This window comes from Simochromis diagramma, unplaced genomic scaffold (genome assembly GCF_900408965.1).
Source record: "Simochromis diagramma unplaced genomic scaffold, fSimDia1.1 OVJJ01000673.1, whole genome shotgun sequence".
Taxonomy (NCBI): domain Eukaryota; kingdom Metazoa; phylum Chordata; class Actinopteri; order Cichliformes; family Cichlidae; genus Simochromis; species Simochromis diagramma.
In genome coordinates this window covers 21067-34341 of record NW_024387465.1, presented here as the reverse complement: position 1 = coordinate 34341, position 13275 = coordinate 21067, and the positions used below count along the sequence as shown (strand labels likewise).

The window sequence follows — 13275 nt, the reverse complement described above, 5'->3', positions numbered from 1 at the left end:
TATTCATGAGGAATGTATTGTTAAACAATCCCAGCACTGTTAACTAGAGAGCCTAAGCTAACTTCTGTCAGTTTGGACAGCAGTGGGAACGAATGGGATCATTGTCCTGCTGCTTGACATCATTTAGGCCAGAGATAAGCTGTTGTACAGATACAGCCACTTATAATGGCTGCCTTATTCCTGACAGGACCATGACAGGCACCTGGTGGGTCCATGGCCAAGTACCGGCTGATCCGTCATGTAATAATATCCCCCTAAGGTGGGAAGTAAGTAAGAAGTAAGTACAAATACTTTGTTACTGTAATGAAGTACGATTTTTAGGTATCAGTACTAGTAGGGCTGGACATATCATACCGTTCATGGTAATACCGGTGTAATGTTGGGCAACGATAAGAAAATGAAATATTGTGATAGAATACGGGTAAAACGCGCATGCGCAGTGCCTTTGTTTTCATACGCACATGGCGGAAAAAGCATGATGGCGACAGAGAATGAGAAGGGCGAAAGTGGATCGTTGAATGAAACAGATGAACCAGAACTGGTTTGTAAAAATGCTGCAGCTTCAGTGGTGGAACTGGTTTGGCTTTCGTCCCTCAGATACACAACAAAGCACTATTTTTGGTAGCGCATGCTAGCGGGCCGTCGTTATTACCGTGTTGTTTGGAAAATGCGGCACACTTAAAATCAATCCTTTGATTTTTCAACTTAGCGACTTTGTCAAAAAGTCGCTAAGTTGGCAACACTGGTCGGAGCATTACGGCTATCGTAGGCGGAGCCTCGCGGAGTGATGTGTACTGTGCTTCAACATAATATTACCGTATTGTGTGTGTTTAACCTCTTTTTAAGTTTTGTGGATGTTATACATGGTTATGCTGAGGATATGTCGGCCAGTTTCCACTGGAAATGCCTTTTGGTTAAACTGTCAGCGAGGAATTTGCACTGTTACATTTTTATATAACTTTAATGTAGATAAAAAACAGCTGCTTGTTTAAGTGAAACTACATTGATGGTTTTTTTTTGCACTAATAAAGTTGTGGAGTTGTAAAGTGTTTTCTCTAGTGTCAATTATATCGTCAGTTATATCGTTATCGCAAATTTTCAAACGTATATGGTGATAAATATTTTTGGTCATATCGCCCTGCTCTAAGTACTAGTTTATCAGTAGTTTATTTTCTGACTACTTTTTACTTTAACTCTCTACATTTCTAAACAAATATATGTACGTTCTACTAGGGACCAATCCAATATACAGTATCGGTCCGATCCTGACCTAAATTACTGAATCGGATATCATTTCCAGTTTATGGCAGGCTGGAGCTTTGTTGGGTCGTTCCTGAACATCCTTACAAACTTCCTCTCATCTGAGGGGTTGTGTCTTCTTCCAGACCTTGGCAGAGTCGTGACACATCTGAATAATAATGTTCACCTGAACTGATGATGTTGGAATCTGTAGTTGTTTAGAAATGGCTGCAAGAGACCTTCCCAATGTGTCCAAATCTACAATTCTTCTTCACTGAGTTCTTTTCTGTTCTTCTACTGGTCAATCTAATCAGTGCTATCAAACACAACTTTATAGGCTGGTAAAGATAAGCATAACATCATTTTACAGCATCACTAAAATATGCTATAAGAAATGATTAACAGTTCACAATGTAGTACGAAATAGTACGAACATAATGTCCATGATGAGTAAACCTTTGACCACAGCTGTATTTATTGTAATAAGGATTTTGAAACTAAACTGAACTGGAAGAAAAAATTGAAGAACAATAATATTAATATATATATATATATATATATATATATATACATACATACATACATACACACACACACACACACACACACACACACACACATATATACACACACACACACACACATATATACACACACACACACACACATATATATATATATATATCACTAAAACAACAACTACTGTAAATTTCAATCTTTGGTCTCACTTATCTGCAAAGTACCTCGTGTTCAGCTTCACTGGTGTCCAGGTTCCCGTCTTCATAATCCCTGATGACGGCCCTCGCAGTGAGCTTGTGAAGAAACTAAACACATGACATAACAATTACCTCACTGTCCTGTGATGGCAGTCAGCCTGCGTGAGGATTGCAGGCTTAACAAGTGAGATGTATGCTCATACAGCAGCTACTGTTGAGTGTCAGTGTGAGTTCTTACTGTGCCCTTTGTTTTCTGCAGCTCGCTGGTTGACACCATTGTTTTGAGCTCCTGACCACTGAGATTTCCCAGGAGAGTCGCCTGTGTTAAAACAACGGCATTATCATTATTGTCTAACGGTGTTGTGCTGTAACTCTTTAATCAGGTCAAAAAGCCAGAGACTGCAAATTAAAATAAAGTTCAAATATTTTGCTCTTCACAGTTTCTAAGTCATCAGTCATACTGATGCAGATTAGTGTTAACTCATTTGTTCTTCCCCTCAGGCCACTCGCAGTTACTGTTCAGCTGGTAGAAATATAACCATGCCTGAAGTTTCAACCAAAGCATTACTAACCATAGAATGAAATTAGAGTGACAGAGTGAAATTAGGTACTGAAAATAAGTTAAAGATCCACTTCCAATGTCTGTGAAGGTTCTCAGTCATCCAGGTCATCGTAGTCTAAGGAGCTTGGAAAGAAAAGCAACTGGACTTCTTTAAGTTGCTTGAAGACGTTTCACCTCTCATCCAAGAAGCTTCTTCAGTTCTAAGGTCAAATGGTGGAGAGTCCCAGATTTAAACCCAGTGGGAGTGTCCCCCCACAGAGGGACAAAAGGACCCCCTGATGATCCTCTAATCGCCTGAGCCAAGGTGTGAAACTGGGTGTGGGTCCCAATCAGCCAGAGTTTTCGGTGAGCTCATTGTGAAACCTGGCCCCACCCTATCACGTGATTTCCTGAGGTCAGATGGCCCAGGATGTGAGTGGGCGTTAAGGCGTCTGAGAAGGATCTCAAACTGGATTATAGATGGCAGACAGTTGGTTTCATAAGCCCCGCCCTCTGTTCAAAGCTGGTCGCTCACAGTGGATGTAAATGGCTTCTTTCACTCCTCTTTCAAACCATCTGTCCTCTGTCCAAAACGTGAACACTGGCATCCTCAAAGAGTGACCTTTGACCTTTAGATGCAGATGGATCGCCAAGTCTTGTCCCGTGGCGGTGGCTCTTCTGTGTTGTGGCGTGCGTTATGAAGTTGCTGTTTGGTCTCTCCAATGCATACCCTGTACAGCAAACACTACAGTGTTAAGCCATTGTTGGAAACTGGAATTGGCTGGGCCGCGCTATGAATTCTGGGATATGGCGGGCCACGAAGGATACACCGACCCATTCTTGAAATCTGGGGAAAAGGAGGACGCATTTGTCGGCCGGATTCAGAGGGGTCTACGAATTCGGACAGCCTTTGCTGCGTCGCTGTGATGTTAAAAGGTCTACAAATGCAGCCTCAGGAGGATGCAGCCTATGTTTTGGGACACAGCTTATGCCACTTATTTATGTGCGAATGCTTAATAATGAAGAACATTAAAACATTACTGTTGGCCACATGTCAGCAAAGTTATGTGACATTAGTGATGTTTGTACTAACTTGGTTTCAAAGCCTTTACTTTAAAATATGCGCCGTTCAATAGTCGACTTTAATCTCACAGAGAATCTGATGATTTTGTGAGTAATTAAAGTCAGTCATATATCCACAAACACAACAAGCTGAAAGTCAGTGATGCTGCTCGGTTTGCAGTCCTGAATATCACGGCACAAGCAGGATCCACTGCACTGTTAATGTTAGCTATGTTATATTGCTGCCTCTGTTCGGTGGTGTCGAGCCAAACAGACTTTAACGTGTGTTTGAACAAGCTGGCGGTTCACTCGTTAAGCTGAAAGAAAGATGCTTTAATCACAGGAGTCACACATGTGTCCACTGCACCATCTGGGACTCTTCTTGTTGAGCACTCGTAATAACACAAACACTAAATCCTCCTTCTCTGGTGCTGTTGTGTAGCAGTGTAAACACCTGAGACTGCCACCTGTCTGTCTGTCCTGCACTCTCTCTCTGTTTCTTTCTCTCTGATTGTGGAATAAAAGTATGAACATGTGTTTATAAGTTACACTTGTGTTTGAATCCTGCAGCTTATCACACATTTGATTTCCATGTGTGACGACTGCAAGTGTCCAGAGTGAGGACAGACTGAGGGACCCACTGCTGCACATCATCTGTGAGGCTTTGCACCCCTGATGATCCACCAGGACAAACTCAGCAGTGTGTGAGGAAGAGGAGGAGGAAGAGCCAGCAGCAGCTGACAGATGGAGAGAATAGACAGACTGTTCCCTGTTTGTGAAGGACTGCTAGGAAAGTTTAACATAACTGTCTGTCCTGAATCAGTCTTATTAGGTAATGTTCAAATAATGTTATCATTCCAGTGTTTTCAGTGTGGGAGAAAGTACTCAGGGCCTTCAAGTTACACACTATGAAAGGCAGCAACAAGTGTAATATTCAGAAACCTAAAGTATGTATCAGCAGCAGAATGGAGCTAAAAATAAATGTTTGTTTCAGTTCTATGAAGCTTTGAGTATTTTGGATCAGTAGCTGCTGTGTTTGTTGCATCATATTGCTGTAATTGTTTATATGCTTTATATATTCTGAGGTAAGTTGATCTATAGTGTTACATCATATTCTATAAGGATGTTATGTGTTTGTAGACTTTCTGCCCAGTTTGACCCATTTAGCAGAAGTCAGCCTGTTTAAGGCTCTGATATCTGTTCTGTATGACTTAAAGCAGTTATGACATGGTCTGATTTTCTCAGCCAATAATGGAATATTTCATATATCAGTCTACTCTTCATTTTATCAGACACAGTTATCACAGCTCGTACATTTGCTTTTTACACATATATGTAAGCATTGAGCCAAATTCAGTACCAACATATTAAAAGAACAATATTTGTCTCTTATATATAACACTATATATACACTGTCAAAGATACTTGTCTTTAAGTGAAGATTTAAGGTGACAGGAAATATAAATAACTGCAACTTGAATCTGTACTGAGGCTCAGTGTTTGGCACAGTTCAAGCTCACTGCTGTAATAACTAATAATGGTGAAAATGATAACTTTAATATATTCGCCATATTATATTTATATTACCAAGGTGAGATGAGTCTCATGAACAACATTAGCTAGTAAACAGCTAATCTTAAAACTACAGTTGGATACAGAAATGAAGCCCAACAATCATGTTTTACAGCATCGGGGTCTCAGCCTCAGATACTTATCAAATCAAAACATCTCATAAAAACAAACAAACAAACCAACAAACAAGTCTTCTTGTTAAGCTTGTGTGTCCTGAGTCTGAGTTTCGCTCTGTGTGTTTCCTGTTTTATTTTGATAGTCCTTGTCCGACGTCAGTGTTTCCACTTTAGCCAAGATAAAGCTGCCTCTTTCAGTTCACCCTGGTGTCTGTGAGTCCTGCGTTTGGGTCCAATCCTGTCTGCCACACAGCAAATCACAACACTGCCGATCATATTCTCACTTGTTACATGGACATTTTTAGCAGCAGCAAAACGTAGTTTGTACATTTCTAAATGTAAGATGGCGTCGCATGAACAACACGAGGCTCAGTGTCCCTCCAGAATCTGCCATTTAGCGGGTTGTTTTAATCTATTTTTGACCGGATTCTTCATCCAGAATTGCTGTGCATTGCTGACCTACAGCAGACAAGACCTTCTGGACATTTGGACTCATGGACTCAACTCCAACAGTTTTATCGCCGATCTCAGACTCATCCCAGAGATCTCCAGAACACCGGAGGTTGGTTGAACAACAGCTGCCCGGACAATATGCTACTGAGTTAGCAGGACGCTACACACACCGAGCCGACAGGCTAGCAGATGACTCCGGCAAGACCAGAGGTGGAGGTTTGTGCACTTAAGAAAAACAAGAGCAGTCACGTGCTAAAAAATAAACCTTGGACTCAAACTTTGAAAGAAAATGGTGGCCGTTACAACTTATGTCTAAAGGCTGGAGCCGAACAACAACTCCCTGATAACGACTGTTTTGACTGTTCTTGTTTCCTGTTCTCATGCTGTCCTCCTGTAGCCCAGCATGAGCAGAGGTCTCTTTTTCTACTCTTGTACTTTCCCATTGTAGTGTACATTTCAGTGTTTTCCTGTAATGCAACCATTCTCCGACTTGTATCCCCATGTGATGTCTGTGTAGTGTGTGTAAGGTCGGGGGTGGTTTCATTCCACTGCAGGGCAACCTGCATGTGGCAAATAAAATTTGAACTTGAACTTGAAAATGTATAGTTTCATGCATCGGTTAAAACACTGGAGTCCAAGTAAAGGACGCCCAGCTGGAAAAACTTCACGCAAGTCGAGCTGCCCGAGATTCACAGAATTTACAGAAAATATTAAATTTTTGTGATTTATACCGTTGTCAGGACGATCGTGGCTCAAGAGTTGGGAGTTCGCCTTGTAATCGGAAGGTTGCCGGTTCGAGCCCCGGCTCCGACAGTCTCGGTCGTTGTGTCCTTGGGCAAGACACTTCACCCGTTGCCTACTGGTGGTGGTCAGAGGGCCCGGTGGCGCCAGTGTCCGGCAGCCTCGCCTCTGTCAGTGCGCCTCAGGGTGGCTGTGGCTACAATGTAGCTGCCATCACCAGTGTGTGAATGTGTGTGTGAATGGGTGGATGACTGAATATGTAAAGCGCTTTGGGGTCCTTAGGGACTAGTAAAGCGCTATATAAATACAGACCATTTACCATTTAAATGTCTTATATCGGGATATTAGATTTTTGTCATGTCACACAGCCCTACTACAGCCTGTATATACTTATAGTTATTGCATATTCATAACATACCTTCATACCGTGTACACTGTAACACACCCATAATAGACCCATTTTTGTAATATATCTTTATTATTGCTAATATATATTTTGTAATATACCTATATCATGGCTAAAGCACTTCTGCATGGATGCAAACTGCATTTCATGATATGTGCAATGACAATAAAGTTGAATTCTATTCTTTTCTATTCTAAAAGACAGAAAAGAAGGAAAAGGCAGGGCTGTGTTCAGCGCAGTAGAGAAACAGCTTACCTGAGTACAGTGTGGCACAAAGCCATAAACCAGAGTGTGACAGTCATTGAACAGAGCATGCAGCTGCTTGGGAGCCTGCAGAGGTGGACTTGTTGGGCTGAACTGCTGCCACTTGACAGACACTGAACTGCAGCCAGGAGATGCCATACGCTTCAGCTGACAGGCCACCTGTAAACAAAACAGAGAAAATTTTGGATTTTATTTACGATCTTCTTATAACGAATCAACAACTGAATAACAACAATTAACAGCTGCTTATGTATGACATGAGCGCTCACCTTCTCTGCCCAGTTGTGTTTGGTTTTTGTGTCGAAGAACTCATAGGCTCCGCCCCCTGCTTGAGCCAGGGCTCTCAGCATGTGTTGGTTGGCCATCGTGCTAAAATCATCAGACACATAGATATACTTTATACATATTTAAAAGATCAAATGGATCAAATCAAGAAGAAGCTTAGTGTGCAGAGCATCACAGAGTCCATTACAATGATCCGTGTTGTTAATGTTGACATTCAGGCCTTCTGCTTTGTAAATTCACGTCTCTTACTGGTGACTGTACCGTTTAAACAGCAGGACACACTTTAATACGACAGTATACAGCTGTGGGCAAAAGTTTACAAACTGTGTACCCACGTCTTGTTTTTTAAGCTCATTAAAGATGTAAACTGTATAATAATCTTGGAAAAAGAGCAGTTCAGAGAACTCATGAAAGCCTACTGTTACCATGACGATCATGTTCATGATAAATGGATGTAAACTTGTGCCCACAGCTGTAGGACGACACATTTTCCCACTCAGAACCCTTTTCAGACCTGAGGCCACAGGTGAAGAGGCGACTGTGCTGAGCATCGTCTCTGAGCAGCTTCAAGGTGAGCTCTGTGTTCTGGATGTGGCCGTCCGACAGCAGCAGCAGGTTCCTGATGCCGCGCGATGGAGGCAGCAGGCTGAGCGCTCGCAGAGGACGCCACAGCTCAGTGCCTCCCCCTAATGGAGCGGAGTGCTAATAGGAAAGACAAGAATCGAGCTTTTTCAAAACTCTCTGTTGAGTTTGGCTTTAAACACAACATTACCAGTGCCATTAACATCAAAATATATTCATTAATACAACACAGTCACATTATAATAGAAGCTATACATAGAAAATCTGTGGAGGGAGCCGAAGGTTTTAGTTCATCAGCCACCAAACATTTCTGACTTGGAGAGGATCTGCAAACATGAGTGGGACAAACTGAGATGTGTGCAAAACCTGCAACTGCACGACACGCCTGACCTCTGTGATTACCAGAGGATCAAATACTTTTCCCTTCATGAAAATGAATGTGTAACGTTTTTCAAATGCATTTTTCTAGATGCATTTCCTCATTGCTTTGTCTTTCACTGTTCACATAAACCCACCATAGAAACTGATCATTTCTTTGTTTGTGGGCAAGTTGCAAAATCTTTTGACGTGTTACTGGAGTCATAAAAGCAAAAACATGTAACAAACTGTAATAAAGGCCAATCTCCAACATTAGTTTCAGAGCTCATCACAGCACAGAAACAGCTTTAGTGGAGGTTACTGTCATGGCCTGGGTCTAAGTAAGCTAATGCATTTTTTGTATGTTTATTTTTCTGTATGTTGTGTTTTTGGTGGTTTTCTTTCCTTTTGTCCTCCTCCTTCCTATGTGTGTGGTCATACGCGCTCCGGGGTACTTTGGGTCACTGAAGGGACTGCGACACCTGCCGCTCGTTAGCAGCTGCAGCTGATGGCCTCATCAAGAGAGTCCTTTTTAAGAAGGGGGCGGAGCTCCAGTCAGCACGGGACTATACCATTTCAAACCTGTAAAGTACCTCCGTTGATGAGCGTTTATGTGAACGACATCACTACTGTGGGTTTCCTGCTGAGCTATGTGTGTTTTGTGCCACCAGGAGTCGGTAGTGTCGTCTCGAGGGGAAACCATGGAGCGCAATCGGGTTTTGTCACCTCTTCGCTGTTTATGGACACGTGTGTCGGATTCACAGAGGAATTGCCACGGGAGCCACAGTGCTGCATTTGTACATGTTGTTTTTTCCACTCACTATAAATAAATCCCATCCTTCACTTCACACACAGGTAGTGTGTAGTGAGCTTTTTGGACATTACAAAAATAATTCGAATTGTAACCGTGCTGAGGGCAAGTACCAGCTTTGAGCCGTTTGGTTTGGGCAGTCCGGGCGAGGAGGATGCGGCTGCCTCCCTGGCAAGGTTATTATTGTTAACGAAAACTAACGAAATAACGAAAACTAGAAGTGAAAAAACATTTTCGTTAACGGAAATAAAAATAAAAACAAAAAAAGGAAAACTAACTAAAACTGTAATGAGTGTTCACAAAACTAACTAAAATTAACTGAATTTATAGCAAAAATGTGTTTCGTTTTCATTGATGTGTGTGTGTCCTACAATAGTCAAGGGTGAAAATGAAGTTTAGTTTCCAGATTTTTGTCTTGCTGTGTCTCATTATGCCAGCAGGTGGCAGCACGTTAGTCGAGTCGTCTGTGTTACTGCTCCGTCCACGCGCAGAATCATGTCAGGAAAAGTTGGGAGAAAGCGCCAGAGTCCGATTTGGGATTACTTTGAATATGACTGTGTTTTGGATAAAGCAAGTGTCTTGTAGTGGAAAGAGACAAATTATGAGGGACATTTCTAAAGGGAAAAAAATCCCACAAACCTTAAAGTGCACTTGAAAAGCTCACACAAGAAGGCTAACCTAGCTTACCTTGAGAAGGGAGCACACTCAACCCTCATCCCCAGAAAACAGAAGCTAACCCCAGGCAAGGCAGCGTGATGCATCCCGAGACAACAGGACGGGGACATCTACATAACTGTGTGAGTCAATTGCCTTCACAAAGTTTATCAATTCACTTGAACCAAAATTACGAACACCCGGTGCTGCAAGAGTTAATAGTCTCATTGGGGCCAAGATATACATTTTATAGTTGCCTGGTATCAATGGTTGTTCATCTGCCTTTATTTATTTATTTATTTAAAGAACCCATAGGTGGGAATGTGAGTTGTCTGTCTCTGCGTGTTAGCCCTGCGACAGACAGGCGACCTGTGCAGGGTATGGTAGCTGGAAGAGCAACATACCCAAGGATAAGCAGAAGAGCATGACTGATATGATTAAACTGGGATTTTGTTGCACTTAATTATTGCAAACACAACTAAAACTATAACTGAAACTAATCAAAACTAAACTGAAACTAAGGATTTTCAAAAAAATAAAAACTAAACTAAACTAGCAAACGATTGGTAAAAACTAATTAAAACTGATATAAAATTGAAAATCTGAAGTCAAAACTAAATACAAATAAAAACTAATGAAAATTGCAAAACTATTAAAACCCTGCTCCCTGGGAGCTCTTGTTGCCTGGTTTTTCTTCATAGGCGGACAGTTTCCCCACCGTCGTTTGCTGCTCACTTGTTGGACCCTCCACTTCAGGGAAGAAGGCTTCCTCGCCATCGGCACCCTACCCCATCTTTTCTCACTCCTTCAACGTCTGCTGAGTCAGCAGACAAAGGACCAGCAGTGCTAGTCAGCACAGTGAGTAACTCAGACTCCACCATAGTTGTAACGCCACTTGCTATTAACAAGATGAAGGCCGTTTCTTCCCCACTAACTAGCAATGCTAAGCCAGCTGAAAGTAGAGAGAAAGGTTTTGTCTAACCTGTCCACTGTGGGTTTCTCTGGGCCAGTGGGCCTGGAGACTGTTAGTTCACTGTCAGCCGTCCCTGTAGTTGCTAATTGTAAAGCTGTTGTGAGTAACCGAGGCATTTTGTCATTACCTGCTGAAACAGTGACTATTCATTCTGGGCAGGAGTGTTCAGGGAGTGATGGAAACTATTTTTCTTGTGCTCATTCTGAGCCTGGAGTGTTTAAACTAGAGCCCATTAACAGGCTGTGCATTCTCAGACTGTTTGTGTGGCTGTTAATCAGGCTGCTTTAAAGGTAGTAACTGAGGCTGAACATGGTTCTGGAACAACCGCCTTCGACCTTGGCGAGGGGATCAAGTGAGCTAATTCAGCGGACTGTGTAGCTTTTTTAGTGGACTTTGAAATCGCAGGTGCTGAATTAGAGCACTCTGATTTAGGGAACGCTGAGTTGTGGCCAGAGCACTCAGAGCTGCCAGCTCAGCATGAAACTCAGATATTAGCTCAGTCAGCTGCTCAACTTCACCCATAAACGTCACTACAGTCAGTAGCTCAGTTTCCTGCGTTGCCAAGAGCTCAGTCCCGGTCTTTTGCTCCTTACATCAAGATTCAAGGCTCTTTATTTGTTATATGCAGAGTCATACGAGTGCAACACAGTGAAATGTGTCCTGAACTCTCCTTTGACTGTGCAAAAAGACAATATATACAATAAATAAATTAAATAGAAAAAATGTGGAAATTTTAAATTCAAAATCTGAAAATGTACATTGTGTGAATACAATGTTAAAGTGTCTTGTGCCATATTAGCACCCCAGTGTATTGTCACAGCAGTGCAAGTAAACAAGTGACCCGAGTAGTGTAAATGTACAAAGTAATATGCACAGTAGTGCTACTCACAAATGGCACCCTTACAAACTACTACTACTACTGCAGCATCTCAGCGAGGATGACCCAGATCGGCCACAGAATTTGCAGAATGGGCAAAACAAAAATTGGAACAGGACCCTCAGTTCACGCAGAAGATTTTGTTCAGTGATGAGGCAAACTTTTATGTGAATGGTGACGTTAACAAACAAAACCACCGCTATTGGTCTGACACTAACCCACATTGGATGGATCCCTCCAAGACTGTTGGACCAACAAAAGTGATGGTTTGGTGTGGTATATGGGGTACAACGATAGTGGGTCCATTCTTCATCAATGGAAACCTCAAGGCCACTGGATATTTGAAATTGCTACATGATGATGTGTTTCCCTCTTTATGCACTGAAGCTGGCACGTTCCCTGAGTTTTTCGAGCAAGATGGTGCACCGCCACATTATGGGTGCCAGGTCCGAGCATTCCTAGACAAACAGTTTCTGGAAAGTGGATTGGTCGTCGTGGGCCAGTTGAATGGCCCCCAAGGTCTCCCGATCTGACCCCTTTAGACTTTTATCTTTGGGGTCATCTGAAGGCAATTGTCTATGGTGTGAAGATACGAGATGTGCAGCAGCTGAAACTACAGATACTGGATGCCTGTGCTGGCATTTCTCCTGCGGTGTTGCTATCAGTGTGTGAAGAGTGGAAGAAGAGGGTTGCATTGACAATCCAACACAATGGGCAGCACATTGAACACATTTTATAAGTGGTCAGAAACTTGTAAGTAACTCATGAAAGAATAAAGTTACGTTGAAACCAAGCACACCATTGTTTTTCTTGTGACATTACCAATAAGTTTGATGTGTCACAAGTTAAGTTTCCAGTCACCTTCTTCACTCACTATGTGTTAACAGACCTCTCTGCACTGAATCATATCTGTTATTAACCTCTGTCTCTCTTCCACAGCATGTCTTTATCCTGTCTTCCTTCTCTCACCCCAACCAATCACAGCAGATGGCCCCGCCCCTCCCTGAGCCTGGTTCTGCTGGAGGTTTCTTCCTGTTAAAAGGGAGTTTTTCCTTCCCACTGTCGCCAAAGTGCTCAAAGGGGGTCATATGATTGTTGGCTTTTTCTCTGTATCTACTGTACAACATAAAGCGCCTTGAGGGACTTTTGTTGTGATTTGGCGCTATATAAATAAAACTGAATTGAAGATTTTCAGAACAGTTGACCTCTGACCTTGAGATCATGGTCACTAAGATTCAAACATGTCTGACACTGTTGGTAGATACACCTATAGTAAGAATTTGAAAATCCTACATGGCTTTGTTCTCAAGTTATCACATTCACAAACTTGGGTGGTGACAAAACCCCATCAGCCTTTTAGGGCTGAGGTGAAAGAAGGGCTTTTTCTGGATCATGTTAGCTAGTGTTAGCGTACCTGCTAAGATAAGAATAGAACAAATAGAGCAGCATGCAGCCATGCTACTCAGTACCCGGAGCTATAAGAGCACAGCAGATTTATAACTGACCTTGATGAATCTCTGGGCTTCTTCATAAACTTCACCAAGTGGCGTCACTGTTAGGAAAGCTTCTGTGTGATCTGAAAGGCAAACACAGTAAAAGTTAAGAAAGCTACCACTGGCTACAGCA

General features: G+C 42.3%; 1 protein-coding gene across 2 annotated transcripts in view; it reads right to left on the bottom strand.

Annotated features, from left to right (window-relative positions):
- The window catches only part of LOC120723242 (protein mono-ADP-ribosyltransferase PARP4-like), a 43621-nt gene that overhangs the window by 12960 nt on the left and 17386 nt on the right, over positions 1 to 13275 (bottom strand). For both annotated transcript variants that reach the window (XM_040014582.1, XM_040014583.1), the window contains exons 20-25: positions 13155 to 13225; positions 7910 to 8097; positions 7380 to 7479; positions 7102 to 7269; positions 2194 to 2274; positions 1983 to 2063 (exon numbers count right to left, since the gene is read on the bottom strand). In XM_040014582.1, coding sequence (XP_039870516.1) covers positions 1983 to 2063; positions 2194 to 2274; positions 7102 to 7269; positions 7380 to 7479; positions 7910 to 8097; positions 13155 to 13225 — 689 coding nt within the window. The remainder of the gene's footprint in view (positions 1 to 1982; positions 2064 to 2193; positions 2275 to 7101; positions 7270 to 7379; positions 7480 to 7909; positions 8098 to 13154; positions 13226 to 13275) is intronic.